At 38.1% G+C, this 23,627-nt stretch overlaps 1 protein-coding gene across 1 annotated transcript in view; it reads left to right on the forward strand.

Annotated features, from left to right (window-relative positions):
* LOC122792232 (lysophospholipid acyltransferase 2-like) overlaps nucleotides 1-23,627 on the forward strand; it is a 751,818-nt gene that overhangs the window by 581,646 nt on the left and 146,545 nt on the right. Inside the window, exon 11 of the mRNA XM_044059980.1 lies at nucleotides 16,344-16,476. Coding sequence (XP_043915915.1) covers nucleotides 16,344-16,476 — 133 coding nt within the window. The remainder of the gene's footprint in view (nucleotides 1-16,343; nucleotides 16,477-23,627) is intronic.

Raw genomic sequence — 23,627 nt, forward strand, 5'->3', positions numbered from 1 at the left:
TGTTTCTTCTTCACACCAACAATATCTTCTTCACATTTATTTCTGACAGATCTCATCCAAATATATTATCCCTTTACTGGAACTAACACAGTTGTAAGGTCATATAGGCAACCTACATCCATGATTCATATACCACTGTTGTGACTTCAGCATTGCTCCCTAAAACACATCTTTAATCTTTGTCTTGTTACCAACAGCATACCTAATATATGGAGATTTTTCCACAGTAAAACCACTGCCCAAACAAAATCAACTCACACCCCATTCACACTATTGCCCCATTTCCATCCTCCTAACCCTGTGCAAAATCTTGGAAAAAATATCTACATTCAACTCACAAAATATATTACTAAATGCCACATTCTCTCACAAAAATATACTTAGAGTCTGCTCAAGGAGGAGCATAGCCAAAGCCATCTGAACTTTGACCTATGAAATTCGCAAATCAGTGGACAAAGGCATGTTCTTTAGTACAATTTTTACAGACCTCACCAAAGCCTTTGACTTAGTCAATCACTTCCTTGTTACCTTTCAAAACCAGGCATTAGTCCTGATGCCATGACTTGGTTCCAGAACTATCGGACTAGCCAACATTTCTCAGTAAACTATAATTCCTGTACCTCTTTCTCCTCTGCAGTACTCAAAGGTGTACCTGAAGGATCTGTTCTTGCCCCCTTCTATTCTGTAATGTACTAATAGATTTCAACTTGATCTTCATTATCTTTCTCTCCTCCTATATGCAGATGACATGGTCCCCTACCACTCCAACGTCTCCCTAACTACCTTACAACAATAGCTACAATTTGACTTCTATCGCCTCAGCGAGTGGATTACTACTCAAATCCTCATACTAAATGCATCCAAAACTAAAGTTATGCTTTTTGGTACTAAACACAGACACAGCAGATCCAAGAAAACTTTAACGATCTAGGATCACAACAACTATCCCTTAGAGCAAGTATTTCAAGTGTCTTAGGCTATGGTAAGACTCCTTACTCAGCTTCCACCTACATCTTGATAATGTACAAAATATTAAAATCTCCTTTTCTAAGCAGAAAAAATATTCCTTATTTTCTCACACTCCTGCAGATCTGCAACAGATAAAGGAATCTATATCAGCAGCCTCTGCTAAAAACTCCACCACTATTCAAACTCTAGAAAACAAAATATGTAGATTTATTAAATAGTCCCCAAGAAATGAACACCACTGTATAGCACTAACAATGGCAGACTGGGTCCCACTGAACCAAAGAGCAGACCTGCTCCTAGGATCACAGTTATTCAAACTTCTATACGAAAATACTCTCTTAGTCTCTCTCCTTTAACCTCAAAATTAAGTGTAATGGTTAAAGTGTTTACTTCACAGTCACAAGATGCATGATTTGATTCTCACCTTTGAAAAGGAAATTGGATAGTTTTAAAATGGTTCATAACAGCAGCTGGCCTAGTACCTACCCATGAACCTATAATAACACATACCCTGCATACAACCTAAGAAGCTTGAACTACTCAGGCCTTAGAACACAAATCCCAAACTCCAAGCTATATATCTCTGACAATACATTCCCAATTTTTGGGCTAACTGTGGGAGTCCCTCACACTTGACATTAAATGCTCATCTTATTCCAAGTTTTGTTCTTTGCTAAAATCACATTTAGTTAATGAAGGACAATGTACCTGTTACCCCTCAGGTCACATCACTTAAGTTTGCTTTAACTCTTCTTCACACTAACACTAACTCGCACATTAAGATATTTTGTGTCTTTTCACAGCTCTGATTTCTTTTACCCCAATTTCTCAAATCTTTTTACATTTTGTCAGTTAATACATTGACTTTACTATTGTATCCAAGGCATTACTCCATCATTGTACTGTTTTATTTACACTTATGCATTATTGTATTCTTCTCTGTTGTGTATGTCTGGTCAGTTTTTGATGGCAGGCTGGGCCTGAAACTGGTCAGATTTGATCATTGCTCTACTCTGGCAAATAAATTCAAATAAATAAAATAAACATGTGCAAATATAAATAAATACTGCAGCAACAAATGCAATATATTATAGCAAGATTGAAATTTTAGGCAGATAAGCTATTTTATATTAAAAATTCAAAGGAGTATATAATTATAAAAAGACACTATAGTTTAATTGATAGTCGATGATCTAAGTGCAGTAATTCCCTCCACAGTAGGCATCATTTGGAAATAACAGAGCCTCCAGGTATCAGGATGCAAAACATCCCTGGCAGTCCATTATTTCCCCTGATATCCTGCACCCTTTCAGACATTATTACTTGCATATTTTCACATAAGAAGGTGTTTCAGGAAAGGCAGCATAAAAGCCAATATTATATTGATGTACTGAGTAATTCAATTCTGTGTTTTCTTTAATAGGGGCAATGTCAACACAAACATGAAATACATTAGCTGTAAGACATTATATACAGTTTTGTCATTCAATGCAGATTGTGAGGTCTATGTAACAATAGCAGAGTTACATTAAAATAACTTATTTTTTTAAATATTCTTCTTTGGTAAAACTGCTACAGTGAGAGATATCCGTATTGACAAAGTTAGCACTAATAAAGTTATTGAATAATTTATTTTCCTCACTGACTCCTATCAAAGTTAGATTAAGCCTAATTCTGGTAGATGGTAGCCAAGATTTTCTTGGCATAGAGAGTGGATATGTACCTGTATTCACTTCAGACTAAGAAGAGAGGGCACTGTGTGATTGTCTGATTTCAGAATTGCTGACAAAAAAGAATCTGGCAGTACAGATGAGAGCATAAATTTCACTTTTTATGCATCACTGGAGGAGATTTTGATGAGTGGTTACATTGGTATCATTTCCTTCTCTCTACACTGTTGAAAACATTACTGATGACAGTTTTTAATACTGTTGCATTATATTTATTCTTGCGCAAGTGTGTCTTAAGCCCAAAATGCACCTAAATTGTCTGTCTACTAGTGAAGAACAGTCAAGTTGCTATGCAATTCACTTTCAGCAGGAAAAGTGAATCACAGAGTATTTAGAACCACAGTGAGGTCCACTGACATATTGGAATAAATACCCTGACCATAACTTAGGCTATAACTTAGGTTACCCAGTTTGGATTAGTTTCACATGTTGGACCTGACATGTGGGGTGAGAGTAATAATATGGCATGTCCTGCTTATCTGTCCTTAGGGCAGGACAAATGCTTGAGGCACAGTCTCCATGACAGAATCTGTAGTGGACAATGTGGATTACACAGGGGTGCTTTCCCAATGGATGGCATGTGGTCAGTTAATCATGTCACATGCAGATGCAGAGATATGGAAGTACATCTCAAAGGCCCATTACGTATCACTTATTCCCAAAGATGTCAGCAAGCAGGGCAATAGGGCTTAATAGAGAAAAAAATAAGTCATGAATAATGTTTTATTACTTTGTTTTGAAAACACATACATTCTATTCTGGGTAGCTCTCCAACCACAAAATGCCTACAAAAATTAAACAGTAGGTTACTTTGAACAAAAGGCTGTTCCTTTTCTTTTTACTTGGTGGTCCTAAGGAGAATCAGCCCCTCCACTAAGTTTGGAGAGCCTAGAGAGGGGATCTGCTCCACAGTAAGCAGCCCACATTTACTTTCTGCTTTTGCTAATACAGGTGGTCATCTTCAGTAAGTACTGGCTTGTGTCTCAAAGAGAAGGGTGGGGCTACTACGATGAAATACTGGACTAATAGAGCAGAATAAATTCACATTAAAATGCATATCCTCTAAAACAAGAAAAATGCATTGACTGGCTTAATAAAAGAAAACAGGTTTTATTGAATATGTAAACTTTCATCCATCCAACTGCAATTCATCAGGCCATAAAAAATCAGAGTTGGGTGACCAAACTGTAAATACTCAAAGACTCAGATTTAATCAGTTAGTGCTTCAGTTATCTCCTTGCTAGTGGTGGTTTAAGGCTTATTTTGGACATTGAAATCTTGAGATTTAGCTGTATTCAAAATATTCAGTGATACTAAAGCACATTAAATACCGCCCCTCTCAAACCTACATATATATTTTTTTTAAACCTGAAACTTTAAAAAATGTACATTCCTTGTAATACTGAAATATTTATACAGCATATTTCTTTTTATAACATATTTTGTTGCATACAAATGTTCAATGAAAGGAAGTTTCATTTAATGAGCTATTTTCCCATATAAAATCATAACAATTAGCACAAGCAGCCATATATGCAAGATTCTGATAAGTGCAGTCACCATGTTGTTTAAAACTGTACTTGGTGCTTGTGGTGCAAAATGTAATTTGTAGATTTAGCACTTCTACATGGTGAATAGCTGGAAGATTTAAAAGTGGTGGTCAGGACTGTAGATTGTTTTATTGTTGTTGTCTGTACATTGCTGTATGGGTTATATAGTTCAGAGACAATATCAAAAGCTGAAAAAAGTATCTGTAAGCAGTGATGGTACTGATATACAGCTCCTGACATGTGACAAAAAACTTATTCAAAAATTTGCATTTTGATTGGATAGATGAATGTGTGCCAAGTGTAAATCCAACATTATCCACAAGAATATGATTGGATGGCAGTAGTTAATTAAGAAATAACCAATGATGTCAGTATGGTATGGTATAGTTTAATCATGAGGGCGAAGTCCAAATGATTAAATAAAGCCAGCTGTGGGTAAATTTCAATATACCACAACCACGGAGTCGGTTATTACTATTATACGACATTATTTAAAAAAAAAAATACTTACTTTTCTTAAATAATGTGTTTGTATAATGCCTCTGTGCTGCCCTTCCGCATTTTTCTGGTATCTTGGGGCTTTTTCTGATGTACCACCCATGTGTATGTGCAGGAGCAGCCTTAGGTACACTGGTGCCCTAGGCAAAAGGGCTCCACAGCGCCCCCTACCACACTTCCTGGTGCCCCCATCCTTGTCTTACTACACCACATAAATAGTGGAAAAGCACCCCTGCTAGAGCGGCGCCCTAGGCGGCCGCCCAGTTGGCCTATGCCTAAGGCCAGCTATGTGTATGTGACTTGTGTTCCCACACTTACACAGTACATCAGTGCTGTGCAGTGGTAGCAGCGGAGAAAGGAAGATCTCCGTTGCTTCTTTTCTTTCTTTTTTTTATTGAATATAAAAAAGAAACCGGGAGACGTTTTACATTTGGGAGAGTCAGGACAGACAAAATAAAAGGATAATCAGGTAAGTTTTTTTAAGTTTTGCAGAACCTACCTGATTATCCTTTTATTTTTATCTGTGCCATCACCCTCATTTGCTTTAAGTCTTCTGTTTTCTTTTTTTATTCCAAAAAAAGAGAAAAGTAAAAAAGAAATACGAGATATACTAACGGGAAAAAGTCCAGGCGACCACACCTTCTTCCGCTGGTATATTCTCAGAATTACAACGAGCACGTTAGTTGGGCTGGCCAATCAGCGTGCTCGTTTTTGAATATTAATGGCTAGTCACTGCATAATTTAAAATAAGAGTTACAGTTGCCATGTTCTGCTCTCTGCTAAGCAAAGAAATGCAGCAATCAACAACCAAAGTCAGACTAACAAAAAATAATTCAAAGATGTAAAATTTTAAAAAAATGTTTCAAAGACACTGTCAGGATTTTAGTATTCCAGAATTATCTTCTCATAAACAGTATGACACATGCATGTCTTGAGTACAAAAACAAAAATCGATACATGTGTAAGGGTAATATTGGTATACCCACAGCTGTCTTATTTGTTTGGATTGCTCTCATAATCAGACTATGGCAGTTGTGGTTAATCCCCAAATTACCTACATCCACTCAGGGTTTATTGCTAAAATATATGCATATGATCATAGATGCAAAGGGTTTGTATCAGTAGTACCTTTTAGCCATGGAGGAGACTAGGTATGCCTAACTCCATTTTAGATAAGTTTTATTATTTTCATTTTTTATTGTGGTAGAGTCAAATGTTTTGTATAAGAAGTGGATAAATGCTTTCTAAAAATTTAATATGATTTAAAATACTTGTGTTAACAGATCATTTGTCCTCCACCCCCAGGAAGTTGATTGTACAGTGTTGGGTCTAGGCATCTTGTACTTGTAGCACTCATTAATGTTGATTGTACAGTGTGGGGTCTAGGCATCTTGTACTTGTAGCACTCATTAATGTTGATTGTACAGTGTGGGGTCTAGGCATCTTGTACTTGTAGCACTCATTAATGTTGATTGTACAGTGTGGGGTCTAGGCATCTTGTACTTGTAGCACTCATTAATGTTGATTGTACAGTGTGGGGTCTAGGCATCTTGTACTTGTAGCACTCATTAATGTTGATTGTACAGTGTGGGGTCTAGGCATCTTGTACTTGTAGCACTCATTAATGTTGATTGTACAGTGTGGGGTCTAGGCATCTTGTACTTGTAGCACTCATTAATGTTGATTGTACAGTGTGGGGTCTAGGCATCTTGTACTTGTAGTACTCATTAATGTTGACAGTTAATTTATTTTTCCTTCAAAATTTGTTTAAACAGAATGATTTCTAAGCTTGTTAGACTTGCTCTAATCAGTCCCTGTTCTGTACACAAACACACCCACCCACACACACACACACACACGTGTGTGTGTGTGTGTGTGTGTGTGTGTGTGTGTGTGTGTGTGTGTGTGTGTGTGTGTGTGTATATATATATATATATATATATATATATATATATATATATATATAGGTCTACTTGAAAACACTGACACGCCAAAACACCGATGACGAGAACACTGAGACCAGAAGATCAACAACTGAGATGACCGACAGTTTAAAAGCTTGAAACTTCGCATGCCCGATAAACCACAATCCCGACAATCAACAAAATAAAATAAATACCTTTTCCGAAAAACACACACACAGCACAAGCACACCAAAAACCTTACAAACCTACACTAAACCTTACATACACAACTATCTATGCACTAACCTTAACCCAAACCCTAACCCAAAGGTCCGTCACTATCGCACACTCACCTAACCCGCGCCCTAACCCTAACTCACTTAACCCGCCCCTAACCCTAAAGTCTGTCACTATTGCACACTTACCTTACCTGCACCCTAATCCTAACTCACTTAACCCGTCCCTAACTCCATAATCTGTCACTATCGCACACTTACCTTAACATGTTGGTGTTCTCAGCATCGGGCTTTTAAACTGTCAATCATCTCAGTTGTCGATCTTCCGGTCTCGGTGTTCTTGTCATCGGTGTTTTGGCATGTCTGTGTTTTCAAGTAGACCTATATATATATATATATATATATACATATATATATATATAAATATATATATATAACTATATATATATATATATATATATATATATAAAACTATATATATATATATATATATATAAAACTATATATATATAAATATATAAAACTATATATATATATATGTATATAGTTATATATATAGATATAGATAGATGTATCTCTCTCTCTCTCTCTCTATATATATATATATATATATATATATATATATATATATCTATATATGTATATATATATATATATATGTATATATATATATATATATATTAATTACTTAGACCTGTGGTGGTGGTGCTGCGGTAGCATTGTCGCCTCACAGTAAGATGCTGTCCGGTTCGATTCTCAGCTAGAGCGTCTTCTGCATGGAGACATCCGTGAATGGGCGTACCTTCGTTGAAGGTTGTGCGTCAGGCCTGGCAAGCCGGTGCGTAAAAATCAACTGCCAATTATTAGCGGACCGGACTTCCGCTGTGGCGACCCCTAACCGGGAAAAGCCAAAAGACACAATATATATATATATATATATATATATATATATATATATATTACTACTGATCAAACGGGCACAATGTCAGCATTCAGAATATTGTTGTACAAGTGTTAAAAAATGGAACGTTGACACATGTACACCAAGTGGACCTTACTATGCCACAAAATATAGTAAATAAATCACACATTTGTTTTGTAGTTTAGTGCTTTTCTCCTTATTTATTCAACCCCATGGACTTCATCATAACTAAAGACTCCCTCCTGGAAATCTTTGTTTAAGTACCAAAATACCAGGTGTGCAAACAAGGTAAGTAAAAAAGTAATTTCCTTAAAAAATAACATTGCAAAAACCATTATAAAAAACGTCAAACCCAGTACCTTCTCCCATATTGAAGACCTGAAAAAATATTAACTGAATAAAAAGAAACTCTTGATTTAAAATTACTAAGAAACAACATTTAGAGAAACTATACAGGTACAACCTGGTGGGCATGTTGAATAATCAACTACAACATCTGAAAATGAATATATGAATAAATGTAAATTAATAACATTAATTTAAAACAAAAACTGACACCATTAAAATGACATTCTATGAATTATGATGTAATTGATGTACATTGTTTAATCCAACATTTTCACCAGAGTAACTATTGTAGTTACTAAAAATTAATACTATAAATTCTAACTAAGAAGCATTTATATTATAGACTTCATAAGCTCAAACTTCTTAACCTTTGTAACTGTCATATGCCATGGGGTGCACTGATTACAAAAAAAGCTACTCCACATAACTTAGCTGTCCATAACTTCAAAACACTTTGGATTGAAACTGTGACTTTAAGACCTGGGGAACATAGCCCCTAACCTGAGCTACCATATTAACTCCCAATCTTCAGTCCATGTTCTTCATTAACCCCCCTGGGATGTTTAGGAATCTTCTCTAAGATGTCAAATTTGAACACACACTTATTGCTACATTCAACCATATGCCTGCATAAAGCACTACTGTTATTTATTTTTTTGTCACATTAAAGCAGTGTTTGTAAATCTTCTTGCAGAAAGGCCTTTTAATCTTCCATATATAAAAGGCTCCACAAGTATCCCAGACAACAATGTATACTACCCCCAGCAAGCAGAAATTATCTGTCGCCATCAAATGTAGGTTGTGGATATGCAGGATGTCCATCAGAGTGGGGTCTGACAATGCCCTGAATGCCAGGCATAGATTTCCCCTCAAAAGTCTGTAGGAGACAGAATACAGTGATAGAGCCTTGAGGTGGTCAGCATAGGACATATTACTTACACCCTGTATTCTTTTAGTGAGAAACCTCTGTGGACATTCCATTTGTTGGATATGCCTGGTTAGGTACATACCAAAGGGGGCATTGTACTCAATGATAGGTCTGATGAATGCCGAATACAGTGGAACAATGACTTCCTTAGACTTAGATGTTATACCTTTGTTTATAAGTTGTGCAACATAGAATGATTTCCTCATCACTGTAGACACGTGATGATCAAAGGCTAGATTACTATCTATGTGTGTCTCTAAGTCCCTGACTGCTGGGTCATCTCTAAGGGGTGTGTTGTCAATATGATAGTTACCAGGGATGGTGACTTCCTAAAGGATGCTATTATGCATTTCTTGGCATTTAGTTTTAGTCCATGGCTCTGACACCAGTTGTTTGTCTTTGTCAGCCCCTCCTGGAGAACATTTGTGTCAGTATGAGTTTCAATAACAGCTCCTAATTTGCAATCATCTGCAAATGTATTCAGTCAGAGACCACTGACATTGGACTTGTCTTCTGAGAAGTAAATGCCAAAAAAGAGTGGTCCAAGAACTGATCCCTGAAGGACTCCACTTGTGACTGGCCTCTTTGTAGAGGTGGACTCCCCAATTCTAACTTCCTGGGTCCTGCCTTTGAGCCAGTTGGCTATCCACCGGGTGACATACTGGTCTGTACCTAACCTCCTGAGTTTGTCAACAATGCCTGAGTGTGGTATTGTGTCAAATGCCTTGGCCAGGTCAAGGTAGGCAGTGTGAATGATTTTGCTCTCATCCATTGCTTTGGTGACCTTCTCAAAGAGGTCCACCAGGTGGAGTAGGCAAGACCTGCCCTTTACAAAACCAAACTGGGTTGGGTCAAGCATCTGGAGGTTTACTATATCTCTGTTGATCATCTCCATGATAATTCTTTCCATGGCTTTACATATAAGGCTAGTGAGACTTATGAGTCTGTAGTTTCAGGCTCTGTAGATGGCCCACCTTTGTGCAGAGGGATGACTGTTGCATTCTAACATTCATGAGGCATGAAGCCTGTTTGGAGGCTAAAGTTAAATAGTAATTCCAGAGGCCCTGATAGGTCATGTTTCATGCTATTTGAAAGGCATCCTGGGATATTGTCTGGGCCCATTGATGCAGTGTTCTTGGTTTTAGAGAGAGCATTAAGGACTTGTTCCCTAGTGATAGTAGAGGGAGTTATATTTGATGATATTTCCTAAGGGAAGGTTGAGAGGGAGAGAGGAGTAAAGCTGGAGCTGAATTTATCAACCATGAAGTTTGCTATATCTTTTGGCTCAGTATAGGTGGTCCATTTCTTCCTGTGTCAGTGGAGTACCCAGAGATCCATTCTCAGACCCCTACTCTTATGTCTATTCATTAATGAGCTATGCTTAGCCAGTAAACAGGCTACCATTGTGCAGTGTGCAGCTGACTTGACACTCATCTACAAGACTAAATGTTTAATCCAGGAATATATCATCTCCACTGAAGCCTGGCTGTCCATCTCCCAAATATTCTTGAATCCCCCAAAATTTAAAGCTGTCGCATTTACCCCCAAGCATCCCTCTCTAACCCAGAAACAGTCTTCTCCATAATCTCCTCAAACAGCATAAAAATTAAAGTGGTATCCAGTGCCAAGCTGCCGGGACTCACTGCTGATGAGAAAAAAAAAATGCCATGCAAAAGAGTCAGGGCAGCAAACCCACCGGAAACTAGGCTTGCTACACAGGATATCTTCTTATTTAACAAACTCTGCAGAAAGTCATAGTGCTTCACTTTCCTGTTTTCCACACTCCTTTACATAACTTCTGTCCTGATTTATATACAAGCCCCACAATCCAGCCTCCTTGAGCAATGTTATAATAAAGTTACAAAATCTCCCATCAGCATAAAGCATGCTACTTCCTTATTCTTGGAAAAAACTTTCATGGTTAGAACTACCCCACTTTCACAGCTAAAACTATCTCACCAGTTATCCTTCTGTCAGCAAATGACCACACATAAACTCATCTAAAAACCTGACCAACGCTCAGTTCTAACCAACATTCAACATTATTCCCCAAACAGACAACTCTGCTCAGCTAACAAACTATTTTTCCATAAAACTTGTAATAATAGCTGGTGATACTATATACTTCTCCTGTGCATCTGTATTATGACACTGTTTTCCCCTACTACTTAACAAAATGTCAGTAACAAACTTTTCATACATAAGACTTAAACAACACTAACTGGATACATGTCTCTGATCTTGTTCCCCATCAGGCTTACCCTACACTGCCAATGCCTTTCTAGACAGCTTTTCCTCCCTCTTCTCTCCTCAGTCACATGACTGATAAAAATATTATGTCTGCCATACAGAAGGCTCTCCCAGTCCATTTCTCATGTCCCTATGTTTCATGTCTTCTGATGTTTACTTTATTCTGCTCCTCTTTTCCCCTCCTTTCCACCTATATCTTTCTGTCTGTTCTTTCTCGTATTTTTACACTCTACTTTCCCTCCTTTCTCTTTCCAAAGCCACATATTTTAATTCCTCTGGACCTAGACTCTTCACTCATCTACTCTCAACACCAACCATTCTCTCTATCACCTCAGCACACTTTTCTCCTGCTATCCCTGCTGATGCTCTGGACTGCAGTGTGATTACACTCCTTATTATATGCTTTTACTGTTATGCAAATTTATAATGAATGCAACGGATTTTTAAAATTGATTTACAATGAATCTGCTATGTATATGTGACAAAATATCAAGACAATTTATTGTAAATCTGTAAGATGAACGCATCATTTGCTACTGTTTTCTCATAAGCTTACATTGTATTGTTATGTCATCCTATTAGGAAAATGTAACATTTTTTTCTCTTGTGTCCTTTGTTTTCATATTAATGTATGGAGCTTTTCTCCACTGGCCTTTGCTGAAAAGAGGTTACTTTGCTGACCCAGTTGGGCTAACCTGATTAATAAATGTTAATAAACAAATAAATAAATAATGTATGTGCTTCTTGTTTAGAAGTTAGATAAAACTGCACACTTTCCCTTAACAACAAATTATTTCAATATACTTATAGAAGTGGGTAATTGTGTATTACATAATATACCTTTATGAGTTAACTAAAGTAATTTAGCTGGGAAAAAATGTAATGTTAGAGGCAGTGGAAAGGATTTTGAGAGTGTATAGAGAAACATAGCAGGCCCCAAAGCTTACTTCAAAGTGTGAAGAATCAGTAGGAAAACATGCATTCCCACAGTACTCCACAGAGTATTGTATCACAACCAGAGATGTTAACAGTATAATCCAAGTAAGTTAGTAAATGGTAAGTATATGTCTGAAGCATCACAAGAAGAGAAAACCTAACCTACACCTTAGGACTTCTGTGTACTACCATGTGTACTACCAGTGTTACTATATGAAGAAAAGTAGCCACACTTATATAGCTGCTATCTTAAAGTATTCAAAGTCAACCTAGGCCATAACAATAATCAGAACAGAGTCCTCACTGAAAAAAATTGCAAATAAGTAATCAAAAACATCAGCACTTAGTCTCCAGAATTGTATACAATTTCCTGGTTTAAACAGCATTTACATTTCCTGAGTTTAAATAGTAAGTCTCTGGAATATTTGAAAGTAATTACTAATACATACCTGGTATGCCGCCTGCGTCAGTGTAAATTTTAGAACTCTTGATTAAAGTGAGTTAAAAAAAGATGTAATGATCTAAGAACACAGTGTTGACATACAGTAAGATATAGGGTCAGTTTTCTGGCTAAGATACCACACTGTCACCCACTTAAAATGAATCAGCAGCCAATAACATATAAATCATTATGTTAAGAAAAGGCAGCAGGTAAATATTGCACTCCAGACTACTCAAAGAGTTGCCTTTAGTATCCTGAAGGGGTTCAGGCGCCTAGGCAGCGATACATTTCCCTGTGGTACATTTGACTGGGGACACATGGCTGAAGTGACATTCAGCTGTAGAGAAATATGGCTGTTTGCAAATTCCCTGTGGGCAAAGAGAAGCATACGCTGCCATGCTCACAACTTCAGCAGCTAAATGCACAGGGGGAAAACAATGTCAATGGTCCCCAAGGGAACATGAGACAGCAGGGTAATATGGCAGGCATCAGCAGCAGGCTGGCCAGAGGGCATGTCAGTGGCAGTAAAAATGCAGCGCACAATGGGCAGTGCCTTTATAATTGGAGTGTGTGGACCACTGCACCCTTCACAGTGTCTAGAGAACATTAACTAAAACACATACTGGAACATAAATGTGACTACAGTACCCTGCAGGATTTCCTCCATGCTGTAGCACACTTTTACATATTGTAGTTACATACGTATGTACTATACACTGAGCACAACACTCATTACTTCTTCTGTCACCATTCATTTGGTTATTAAAGCTGTGAGCAGGGCAGGGTGTGCTTCTCTTTGCCCACAGGGAATTTGCAAACAGCCATATTTCTCTGCAGCTGAATGTCACTTCAGTCATGTGTCCCCAGTCAAATGTACCACAGGGAACTGCCTCACTGCCTAGGTGCCTGAACCCATCCTGAAGCTCCAAAAGCTATGGAAATCAATTCCAGCAAAAGCACAAGAAAGGAAACTAAAAAGTATAATATAGAAGAATAGAAGTCTGATGCATATATGCATTTTTGCATTGTTTAATAGTTGTTTGGGTAGTTGTGAATTTCTCAAATAAAACCCAGCAGAAACACTCCAGAAACTCAGCTTGAGTGAAAGCAAAAAAAAAAACAAAGAAAAGTGCATTAAGATGACTAACTTCTAACTAACTTCTGATTGCTACAGGAGGAGAGAGTCTTCATTAAACTGTGGATTTCTGTTCCCTAAATTCAGATGTGTGGATGTTTTCTGTAGTCATAGCAATAAAAAATAAAAATTCTACTATTCTTTCCAGGACTTCTATTTTCAGATATGATGGATGGTTTTAGAGTACCTATAGCTCCCCACACCCACACACACAAACACACACACACACACACACACACACACACATACACACACACACACACACACACACACACACACACACACACACCAACTTTGCAGACAGAGGTAGCAGAGCTGGCTGATATGAGGGTCAGGCTCAGAAGTAACTTGGGCTGGAAAGTACTCAAACATATTAGATATTGGAATGTTTGCTGTTAACCGTGTGAACAATCTAGGTTAATCATTTTAATACCCAGGATATTACAACAACATTTAAAGAAAGTTCTCAACAGATTTATTTTAACCTCTTGAACAGATGCTGGTCAAATTCTGTCATGTGGCACTGTTTAAATGTTCTTTATACTTTTCAGCTGGAGCCTTCAGTCAGGTTTTGTGGCCAAGGAATGGAAGATGGCTGCAGTCATTCCCCTGCACAAAGGAAGTCCAACCACTCATGGCCACATATGTAAGGCCATGGAAAGAATAATCATGGACATTATAAATGAGGGCATATTTAACCTGTAAATACTGGACTCATCACAATTCATTTTTTAAAAGAAGGCCATGGCTATTAAAACTGGTGGAGTTTTTTTATAAAGGTCACAAAGCATTGGATGAAGGTAAGACTATGCACACAGCTTGCTTCGACTTGACCAAGGCTTTAGATACAATACCCCACTCAGGCATTATAGGCAAGCTCAATAATTTAGGTATAAACCCTGTTATCATCTGCTGCATAGACATCTGGCTCACTGATAGGACACAGGAGCTCAAAAGAGGTGAAGCCACCTCCACCAAGAAACCAATCACTAGTGGAGTCCCTCAGGGCTCTGTACTGGGCTCGCTCCTTTTTGGCATTTTTTTTCACTGAAATGGAAGCAAATGCTAAAGATTTTTGGCTGACTAAGTTTCAGATGATTGCAAGCTGGTGGTTATCGTTGACTCCACTGTAGACACTAGCATTCTACAAGAAGATCTATCTATGACTAACAAATGGTGCCAAAGTCATGGTCTTAAACTCAGTGTTAAGAAATGCATAAGTGTACTTTTTGGAAACTCAACCATCGAGGCTAATTACCATGTTGATAATACGCCTCTAAGAGTCGACCCAGTGGTCAGAGATCTGGGTACTCACATAAAAAGTAACCTTACCTTTGACCTCCACCTGGCTGCAGTGATGAGGAAATCCTTTTATGTTGCACAATTTATAAGTAAGGGCATGTCATCTAGGTCCAAAGAGGTCATTATACCACTGTACTCTGCCCTTGTCAAACCAATCATAGTCTACAATGTGCCCTTTTGTGTATACCTGACCAGGCATATACAGTAAATAAAGTGACCTCAGAGGTTCCTTACAAAAAGAATACAAGGTGTAACAAACCTGCCTTATTCAGAGTGACTTAAAGTCCTTTTCCTCTACTCAGTCTCTTATAAATTGTTGAGGGGTAATCTATGCCTGGCTTACAAGGCATCTGCAAACACCATACTTATGAATCTCCTACATATTCGTAATTCAAACAGTGCCAGAAATAGAAGATCTAGGGATCTGAATTTTGTCTGTGACTTAAACAGAACATGCTGTACAGACAGATATGTGCCCCAGAGATTGCCCCTCCTATGGAATAGACTTCCCTTCCATGTGAAGCTGAGTTTGTCTATTACTCAGTTTAAGTTCAACCTAGACCAGAGGATGAGGAACAGGAAATTTACACTGGGCCTGGCACCCATATCCATTATGGACAGAGGTAGCTAATAAATGCCTGGCCATCAATGTCCTGTTTGGATAAGGACATCATTATTCTTTCAACAAAACTTGGCTAGGTTTAGAAAGGCCCTCCGGGTCATTAACCTAGTAACAATCCATGAGTGTATGTTTTCTTCCCTGACAAAGGTACAGACTTTTATTATCTTTTATACTAATTATATATGATAATGCACCTGAATAGCACTATTGTATTTCCAGTGCTGATTAGTTGGAGTTAAATGAACTGAAATCCACGAGTAACAAAATGATTTGTTTTCTAGACAACATGACTATAGTACAGATCATTTGGTATTTAAAATATAGCAAGGCACATGTTAGATTTGTAGCAAGTGACCTGGCTACATTTCATAGTTAGAAAACTTAATTGTACTTCATTGCAAAGATTTAACAAAATGTAGTCAATCAGTTCAGACAAATAAGTGAGCAGAGTTAGAAAAAGAATTGTTAAAATATCAGCATGATTGCTAATTTGTTGGGCATACAATTGTTACTTTACAGTAGACAATTTCACTTACATACGGATTCCTTTCTTCTTTCTACCCCATGCTAGAATCTGCTATGACCGATGTCCCAGTTGTCCAACCTTATTTACATTCCTTCTATCAGCAGCATGGCATGGAGTTTACACTGGTTACTTCTTCACCTTTCTCACTGGAGCCCTTATGACATTTGCTGCCAGAGCTGTAAGTACATTTCTGAAGAAGTGTTCTAAGTTTTTGACTTATGCAGAAATCCCATTTTATAAGCATAGCTAATTTTCCATTTCAGGTTACTTGAGAAAGTGTACTCATTACATATAATCTTTTGTATTTTGCACTTGTTTAACAGAAGAACCTGTGTGTCAGGACTATCGTTTTTTTTTTTTTAGATTTTACTTTTGTAATCATCATCTAGATTTTCCTGTTGTGACAGAGTTTATCTGGAGTCTGGTTTAAATTAGTTACAAGAAGATGAGTGGAGTTTCTAAACAAGCACATTGTGGCACACTGAACCTTATTTAATGTTTTAAAGGGAGGTTGTCTGCACAGTCATTGATAATTCCTTAAGATATTGTGAGATGTCATTGAATTAATCCATAAATCCTCTGCTTTTGTCACATTATGTTATTCTAAATCAAGTAGTACTGTGTACACTGCATGTGAGTGAAATTGTCTAGTGTCACACGTTTCTCACCAGGAAACCTAGAAAGTTTGGTTAGTTATATGCTTTTTCAGAAAGTGAATGCAACCCATGTTTCTAGACTGTGACTTTTTAATGGACTTGGTCCTTTTGATCTTTTTTGCTCTAGGTATGGTAAGATAGGAACCTCAGTACTAGTTAAAATTCATTCACAAATATGCATGGCTGCCTCTGGCATGTTCCTGCAGAGTAACAGTATCTGGCACATATGCTAAGAAGCGGCCTTAGGTCAGCTGGTACCCTAGGCAAAAGGTCTCCACGGCACCCCCCCCCTGCACCAACTGGTGCCTCCATCCTAGTCTACCTACACCAAATAAAAATTGAAAAAGCTCACCTGCTACAGTGGCACCCTAGGCGGCTGCCTAGTTGGCCTAAGCATAAGGCCGGCTATGCATACACCATTGCACTGAGACTATAACCCATGCATAGCCTAGCCCTGCAGTGTGGATATTGCCTCTAAAGTTTACACTGGCATTGAAAGAGAGTTCTGTCTTTATGTCCAACGACCTTAATTGTGATCCTTGGAATTATGGGACCATTGCAGTAATTGTGGAGGTATGCATGCTGTAAGCAAAGTTGGTGCTTGGAGTATTCCCCCTACTCCGATATATAACAGTCTCAAAGGTAGTATAAATAGTTAGCAGTGGTGTGACCCATAATCTTCTATCTATCTGTCTGTTTAATCTATCATCTATCTGTGTATCTATACACACACACACACACACACACACACACACACACACACACACACACACACACACACACACACACACATACCAAACACGTAGTGGACATACACTCACACCACACAAACACAGACTAATATAGCACTAATTGTATGCTAGGTTCCTTGCTGTTCTTTGACTCATGTTTTTCTGTTTAGCTGTCAAGACTGGAAGGGTGGAGCTTTCAGCTGGAGTCTTTCCATTTTCTGCTTAATAACATGATACATGCTACGTGACAAAAAAGTTACACAATGCTGAGCTGCTTTTAGTGGATTTTAAGGGAATGTTATTGTTGAGGTACTTTTCTTGTATCTCCTTTCCCAGTTAATCTCTAGGGTAGCTACTTTGTATTTTAAAAAAAAAGTCATTCACTTCCACCTGAATGCACAAAACTGATGGAGGTCTGCCCCAACCCACCGACTGTTGAATGCAATCAACTCAAAGGTCCCATTACTTAGAAAGAAGGCAAATATCTGGTGTTTTCATTTTCGCATATAAAAGCATTTACATGTTCTTCTTTCGTCAGCGAACTCACAGGAAAATCTCAGATTTTGAAATGCTGTGCTTGAATTTATATAATTTAAGCTTTCATGTTTTTATCAGAAGAAACAAATCTTTTTTGCTTTATCCACAAAATGTGTGCCTTCCTTTCTCAGAAGCATAGCTAGGGTGGGGTAAGGGGGGCAGCCACACTGGATACAAGATGTCAGGTGGCACAAATGATAGATGGCCATTTGGGATGTAGTATACTGCCATCGTTCAGAAATGAATGCTGATGGTTCATTAGTGGTCAGCGCTGAAGCGTTCCAGTGCTCCACATAAGCTCCTGGGGTAACTATTTGAAATATTGGGACCCACTATAGTGTGTCCCAAAACATGGAGACTGAATGTCCCCAAAACCACCTTATATATACTAAATCCAAGATTACCATTTCACAGAATATTGCCATTTCTCTGAAGTATGATGATCTTAGAGTTACTATATATATATATATATATATATATATATATATATATATATATACACGTTCAGATGGTATGGGGTGATTGACCCCACATTGAGGGTGCAGGGGGGTCTTGACTCCTGCAAAAAGTAAGTTTAAAGGAGAAGAGCAATGTTTGAGATTCACACTTGTATAGGTTTTGTCTTTATTTTCAGCTTTTGAGTGCCAGCATTCAGGCAGAATAGTTTAAAATATTTAACCCCAATACCATCAGTACATAAACAACAACAACAAAAATATATACTTATATGCCTAGTCTTACCCCTGAGCCATACGTGAGGACAACCATACCCACTACCATAGACTGCTGTCTGCATCAGTTATTGCCTCTCCTATTGTAACTAATAACAAAGAAAGTCCAAGCCACTTTATATTTCTTTCCATTATTCTCCTCAAATTCATCAGCCTACACAATACACAGAATCTGTTGACTCCAAAACAACACAGAATAAGGTTCCCTTCCCAAAAAATCTAGTGGAACCTTATTCAGATCTGTAAGAGTTCCTGACCATATTCACCTAAATATTTGTCTTTGTGGTTCTAAAGTCTGGTCAGAACTTTCAAGGAAAGGGATGCTTTATAAATACAGATTTAACTGTAAGTATCTTAATAAAAAGAAAGTTTTACATCCCCTCAAGTCTTACCCACTTCAGAAGAAATCATCTTACAATACTCATAAATCACTGGACATTTTTCCACAATGTTCAGCAAATCCATAGTAGATAGTCCACACCTTTGAAACACTCCAGTGAGCATTGGCTCAACTAGCTCAGTTTTGTGGGGTCCATAAAAAATATGAAATAACCTTTCAAAACTAAGATCTCCACCAGGGAATTTAACTGTGAGCTCAACAGCCTAGGATATATCTTCCCAGGATGTAGCCTTTTGCCATAAGCCTGCGTATTAACAGGCTTGGTTCCTTACAATCCCATTTATAGGTGCCACCAAACATCTGTGTGACATCATCTGAGAAGGTAATGTGAATTGTCCATTTCAGGATAGAGTACTGAATTTTCCCATAAGAAGCTACAAGAAAAGTCCTGCACTAAGTTTTTCTTCTGCTTTTGGTACTCTTCTACCATCCATTCATCCATCCATCCATCCATAGGCCACATCCTGGTGCTTGCCTTCAGTCTCCCCAGCAAGGCAAAGGAGATGAAAAGGCATCCCAGTAGTGTACCATCCTGGCCAAAGAGGAGGCTTTTTGTGCTTTGACCTACATTTAGCCACACCCACCTACATATTATTTAGTGACATCAGTGCTGCTTGTGAGCACATGCATGTTCCCTAATATAGGCAGTCTGCAATGGGTCTATATTATTTTGTCAAAAACACAAACCATTGAATCCCTATTTATTGAACTCAGTAAATTGAAAGCTAAATTCAGAGAATGATCACTTCTGTGAATTTTTTGCCAGGGAAACTAAAAACGAACTGGTTGGCTATCATTTGAAGTTTGCCCTTTTCCCTATTGTAGTGTGATCTTGGAGCTGGTATATTTAGTTAGGGGGTATGGGGTTTAAATGATGTGGTTCTTGTAACGGTCGCTAGGTTGGTCCACTGATTAGCTTCCCAGAGAAAACATTTCTGGAAGTACTTGTTCACTGAATTTAGCTTTTGATTTATTGAGTTCGATAAGTAGAGATTCAATGGTTTGTGTTTTCAACAAAATGATATAGACCCCTCTGCAACCTCTTCCCTCTCTCTTTTCCTTGCATAAGCAGTCCCCCCCCCCAGCATCCATTGAAGATAATTCCTAAGTAGGACACTCACCTTCCCCCAGGATAGTTGAATCAGCATTTAATCCACTTATTTTCAATTGCATGCTTGTTCATCCAGTGCCTGAGCTCACTTATTAAATACATGTCTTATGAGTTACAGTCAGACCTCCATTCCTATGTGCCATGGAGCAGACAGCAAGCCCTATACAAAATGTATTTTTACTCAGAACACACCAACTCCAATTCAAGACTTCCATCCCTAGGAGGAGTTGAGATTGTTCTTGTTTATTAGGCTGTGTTAAACTCCAGTGTAACCAGTCATGAGTCTGATCAGTTATCTTTTTGTCTAATATTACAATGCTGTGTCACAGATGTCTGTGATAGTACATCCTTGTACTATTTAAGTGACATCAACAGTCTCAGGAGAGGCCTGGATGTCACAAATTATCCAAAAAATTGGAACTACCGTAGCCAATATCATCTCCAGTGTTACAACTCCATCTGCATCCTTTAATCCTAGATGATGAAAATTAACAATAGATATGGAGGCAGTAATATAATGAAGAAAATTTGGAGCCCTAGTCCACCATTTGTTGAGAAACTTGTAAGATCTCTAGAAAGAAATGCTGTTTCTTGGTACCACAAAATTACTCCACTCTAAGATTTCTACCAAACCCTTAACTAGACCTCCAACACAATAACATCTGGCTAGCTTAGACATGGCAACAGCTAGTGTTGATCAATAATACCTTACTCATTATATGACATCTGGTTTCTGAAATTAAGGACTTAACTTTCTCTGCCCAGTTTCATTCTATTTGACTTCAACTTTGCATACATGACCTATCATTTGCTGAACCACCAGTTTAGAGTCTGCTTGTAATGCCACACCATCAGCATATGGCAGCTTTGTTGATCTGTCACCTCCAACATCTTTCCTAATGTAGTCCATCACTAGTATGAACAGCAGTTGAGTTAGAACTGAATCCTGATAAACTCCAGTCCTAATGGGACCCCATGTGTGAGTCTGAACACTGTTTGTACTTGTGTCATTGGGTCCTTCTACATAGCCTGCACTAGTTATACATATGTTTTTAGGACTTTGAACCATCATAGGACTGCCTAAGTCATCTTTCTTGGGACTTTGTCATATGCTTTTGTGAAGTCTAGGAATTTCTGTTTGGACTCTTTCCTCATTTCTAGCTTCCTGTCAAGTATCTGTCTCACTGCAAACATTGGGTCAGTTGTGCTGCATCTTGATTTGAATCCACAACATATTTTCTGCTCTTCTGTGTATTTTTTTATCAGTGACCCTCTCCAGAACTTTCATGCATTGTGATAGGAGTTTGATACCTCTGTACTGCCCACAGTTGTAAATGTCCCTTTTGTTCTTAAAAGCTGGTATTAATATGTTTATTCTCCACTCATCTGGAATATATCTTTCTCTCCATACTTCTATGATTACATTCAGAAGCCATTTCTCCCCTATCTCACACAACATCTTGATCATATCTGCTGTGACTTCATCTGAGCTTACAGCTTTCCCTGCCTTCATTTTCCTTAGAGCTGTTCTTACTTCTTATAGTGGGATCGCCTCCTCTTCTCTCACTGTGACTCTGTCTGGGCAGTACAGCTTCTGTGGGGTTTTCTTCATTCAGAAGCTACTGGAAATACTCCTTCCATCTGCCTTTGATGTCCTGTGGACTGGTGAGCAGGTTGTTGCTGGCATCCCTTATGAAGGGAGCCTGACTGTCTTCTTTATCTTTCTGTCTTTGCTTTGCCACTTGATATGGTTTCTTTGTGCCATCCACTGAGTCACTTTCCAGAAGCTGGTAGAGTGCCACTGATGCCTTGTTATTTCATTATTTCAAGTCCTCCCATTGCCTCTTTGTTAGCCAACCTGTATTCCTTCCTAGTCTGGTCTGTATTTTCTTTCTCCCACTTTTTCCTGCACTCCTTGTTAATTTTGATGACTTCCTGGACTTCTGCATTCCACCACTAGCTTTCCTTATTTACCCTATTTCTATACCTGGCTCAGCTGCATGTCTGTTCTTAGCCCTAGCACATGCTGTTTTGAGAAGTTGCCATTCTTCTTCATCTACACATATTTCATCTTCTTCTTAAGGTACTAGAGCCTTGAGTAATTCCTTGAACTGCTGTGCTTTTTTCTCAAGTCAATTTCAGGACTTCAGCCTGGTCTCTGTTGATCTTACAGCCTATTTCTGCCAAAGAAATTCTACAGTTATATTTGTTTTAAAAATGTAACTTTATTTACTTATATGGAGCTTTTCTACCCGGGCCTCTACTGAAAATGGGCTCATGTTGGCAAATGCAATAAATGAATAAATAAATGCATACATAAATGTTTCCTTTTATCCCTGTGCATCAACATTTCCAATGTCACTGTTTATAGTTTGACATTTTGACAACATTTACTCCTGTCATGATCATACATATAGCTAATAACAACATACTTCTGAATCTCATAAAACCTTCCCTCAGAAAAGCAACAGTGACAGTATTACATACAGCCACTATCCACTCACAACCAAACTAGAAGGTAGGATATTGGCTTGTATATAGCCCCCCCCACACACACACACACCCCATACCTCCTATACTGCTATACAAAATTCCTCAGTCCATTGGGCACTAATAACTAAATACTTTCAAAAATATAACACCTTAACATATAAGGTAAAGTAAAGAAGATAATAAAAAGTAAACTTTACACTCCCCCTCCCAACTCCACCAAGGTTTCTCAGTGCCTTCAAGGACTATTCAAACCTTCTGTTAGCTACTGTTACTCAATAACTACTCCAAATTGAAACAAGTCAGGCATGTCCAAAAAAGTACTGGCACTCACACTGGAAACTCTACCCTCAATTAAAGCACTTACTTTCCTTAGCACTATTCATTTCTACTGACAGAAATCAAGCCAACGTTCATATGCAAGCAGAGCATCAGATTTACACATACTTACTATTATCACCAATGGAGTTTTCCACCCCTTACACTATGGGACTCAAAGATGCAGTTAATGATAAAGATCAGAACTTGGTGAGTTTACTGACAGTTGTATTTCTTGTATTCTGTTTCTGCTTGACATGATTCAACATTTCCGGAAACAAATAGTTGACACAGATTCGGTTACAGATTAAAACGTAAAACTTTAGTGTATCACAAGTGCTTTCACAACTGCTTC

This window comes from Protopterus annectens, chromosome 1.part2, assembly GCF_019279795.1.
Source record: "Protopterus annectens isolate FY-2018-M chromosome 1.part2, PAN1.0, whole genome shotgun sequence".
Classification (NCBI taxonomy): domain Eukaryota; kingdom Metazoa; phylum Chordata; order Ceratodontiformes; family Protopteridae; genus Protopterus; species Protopterus annectens.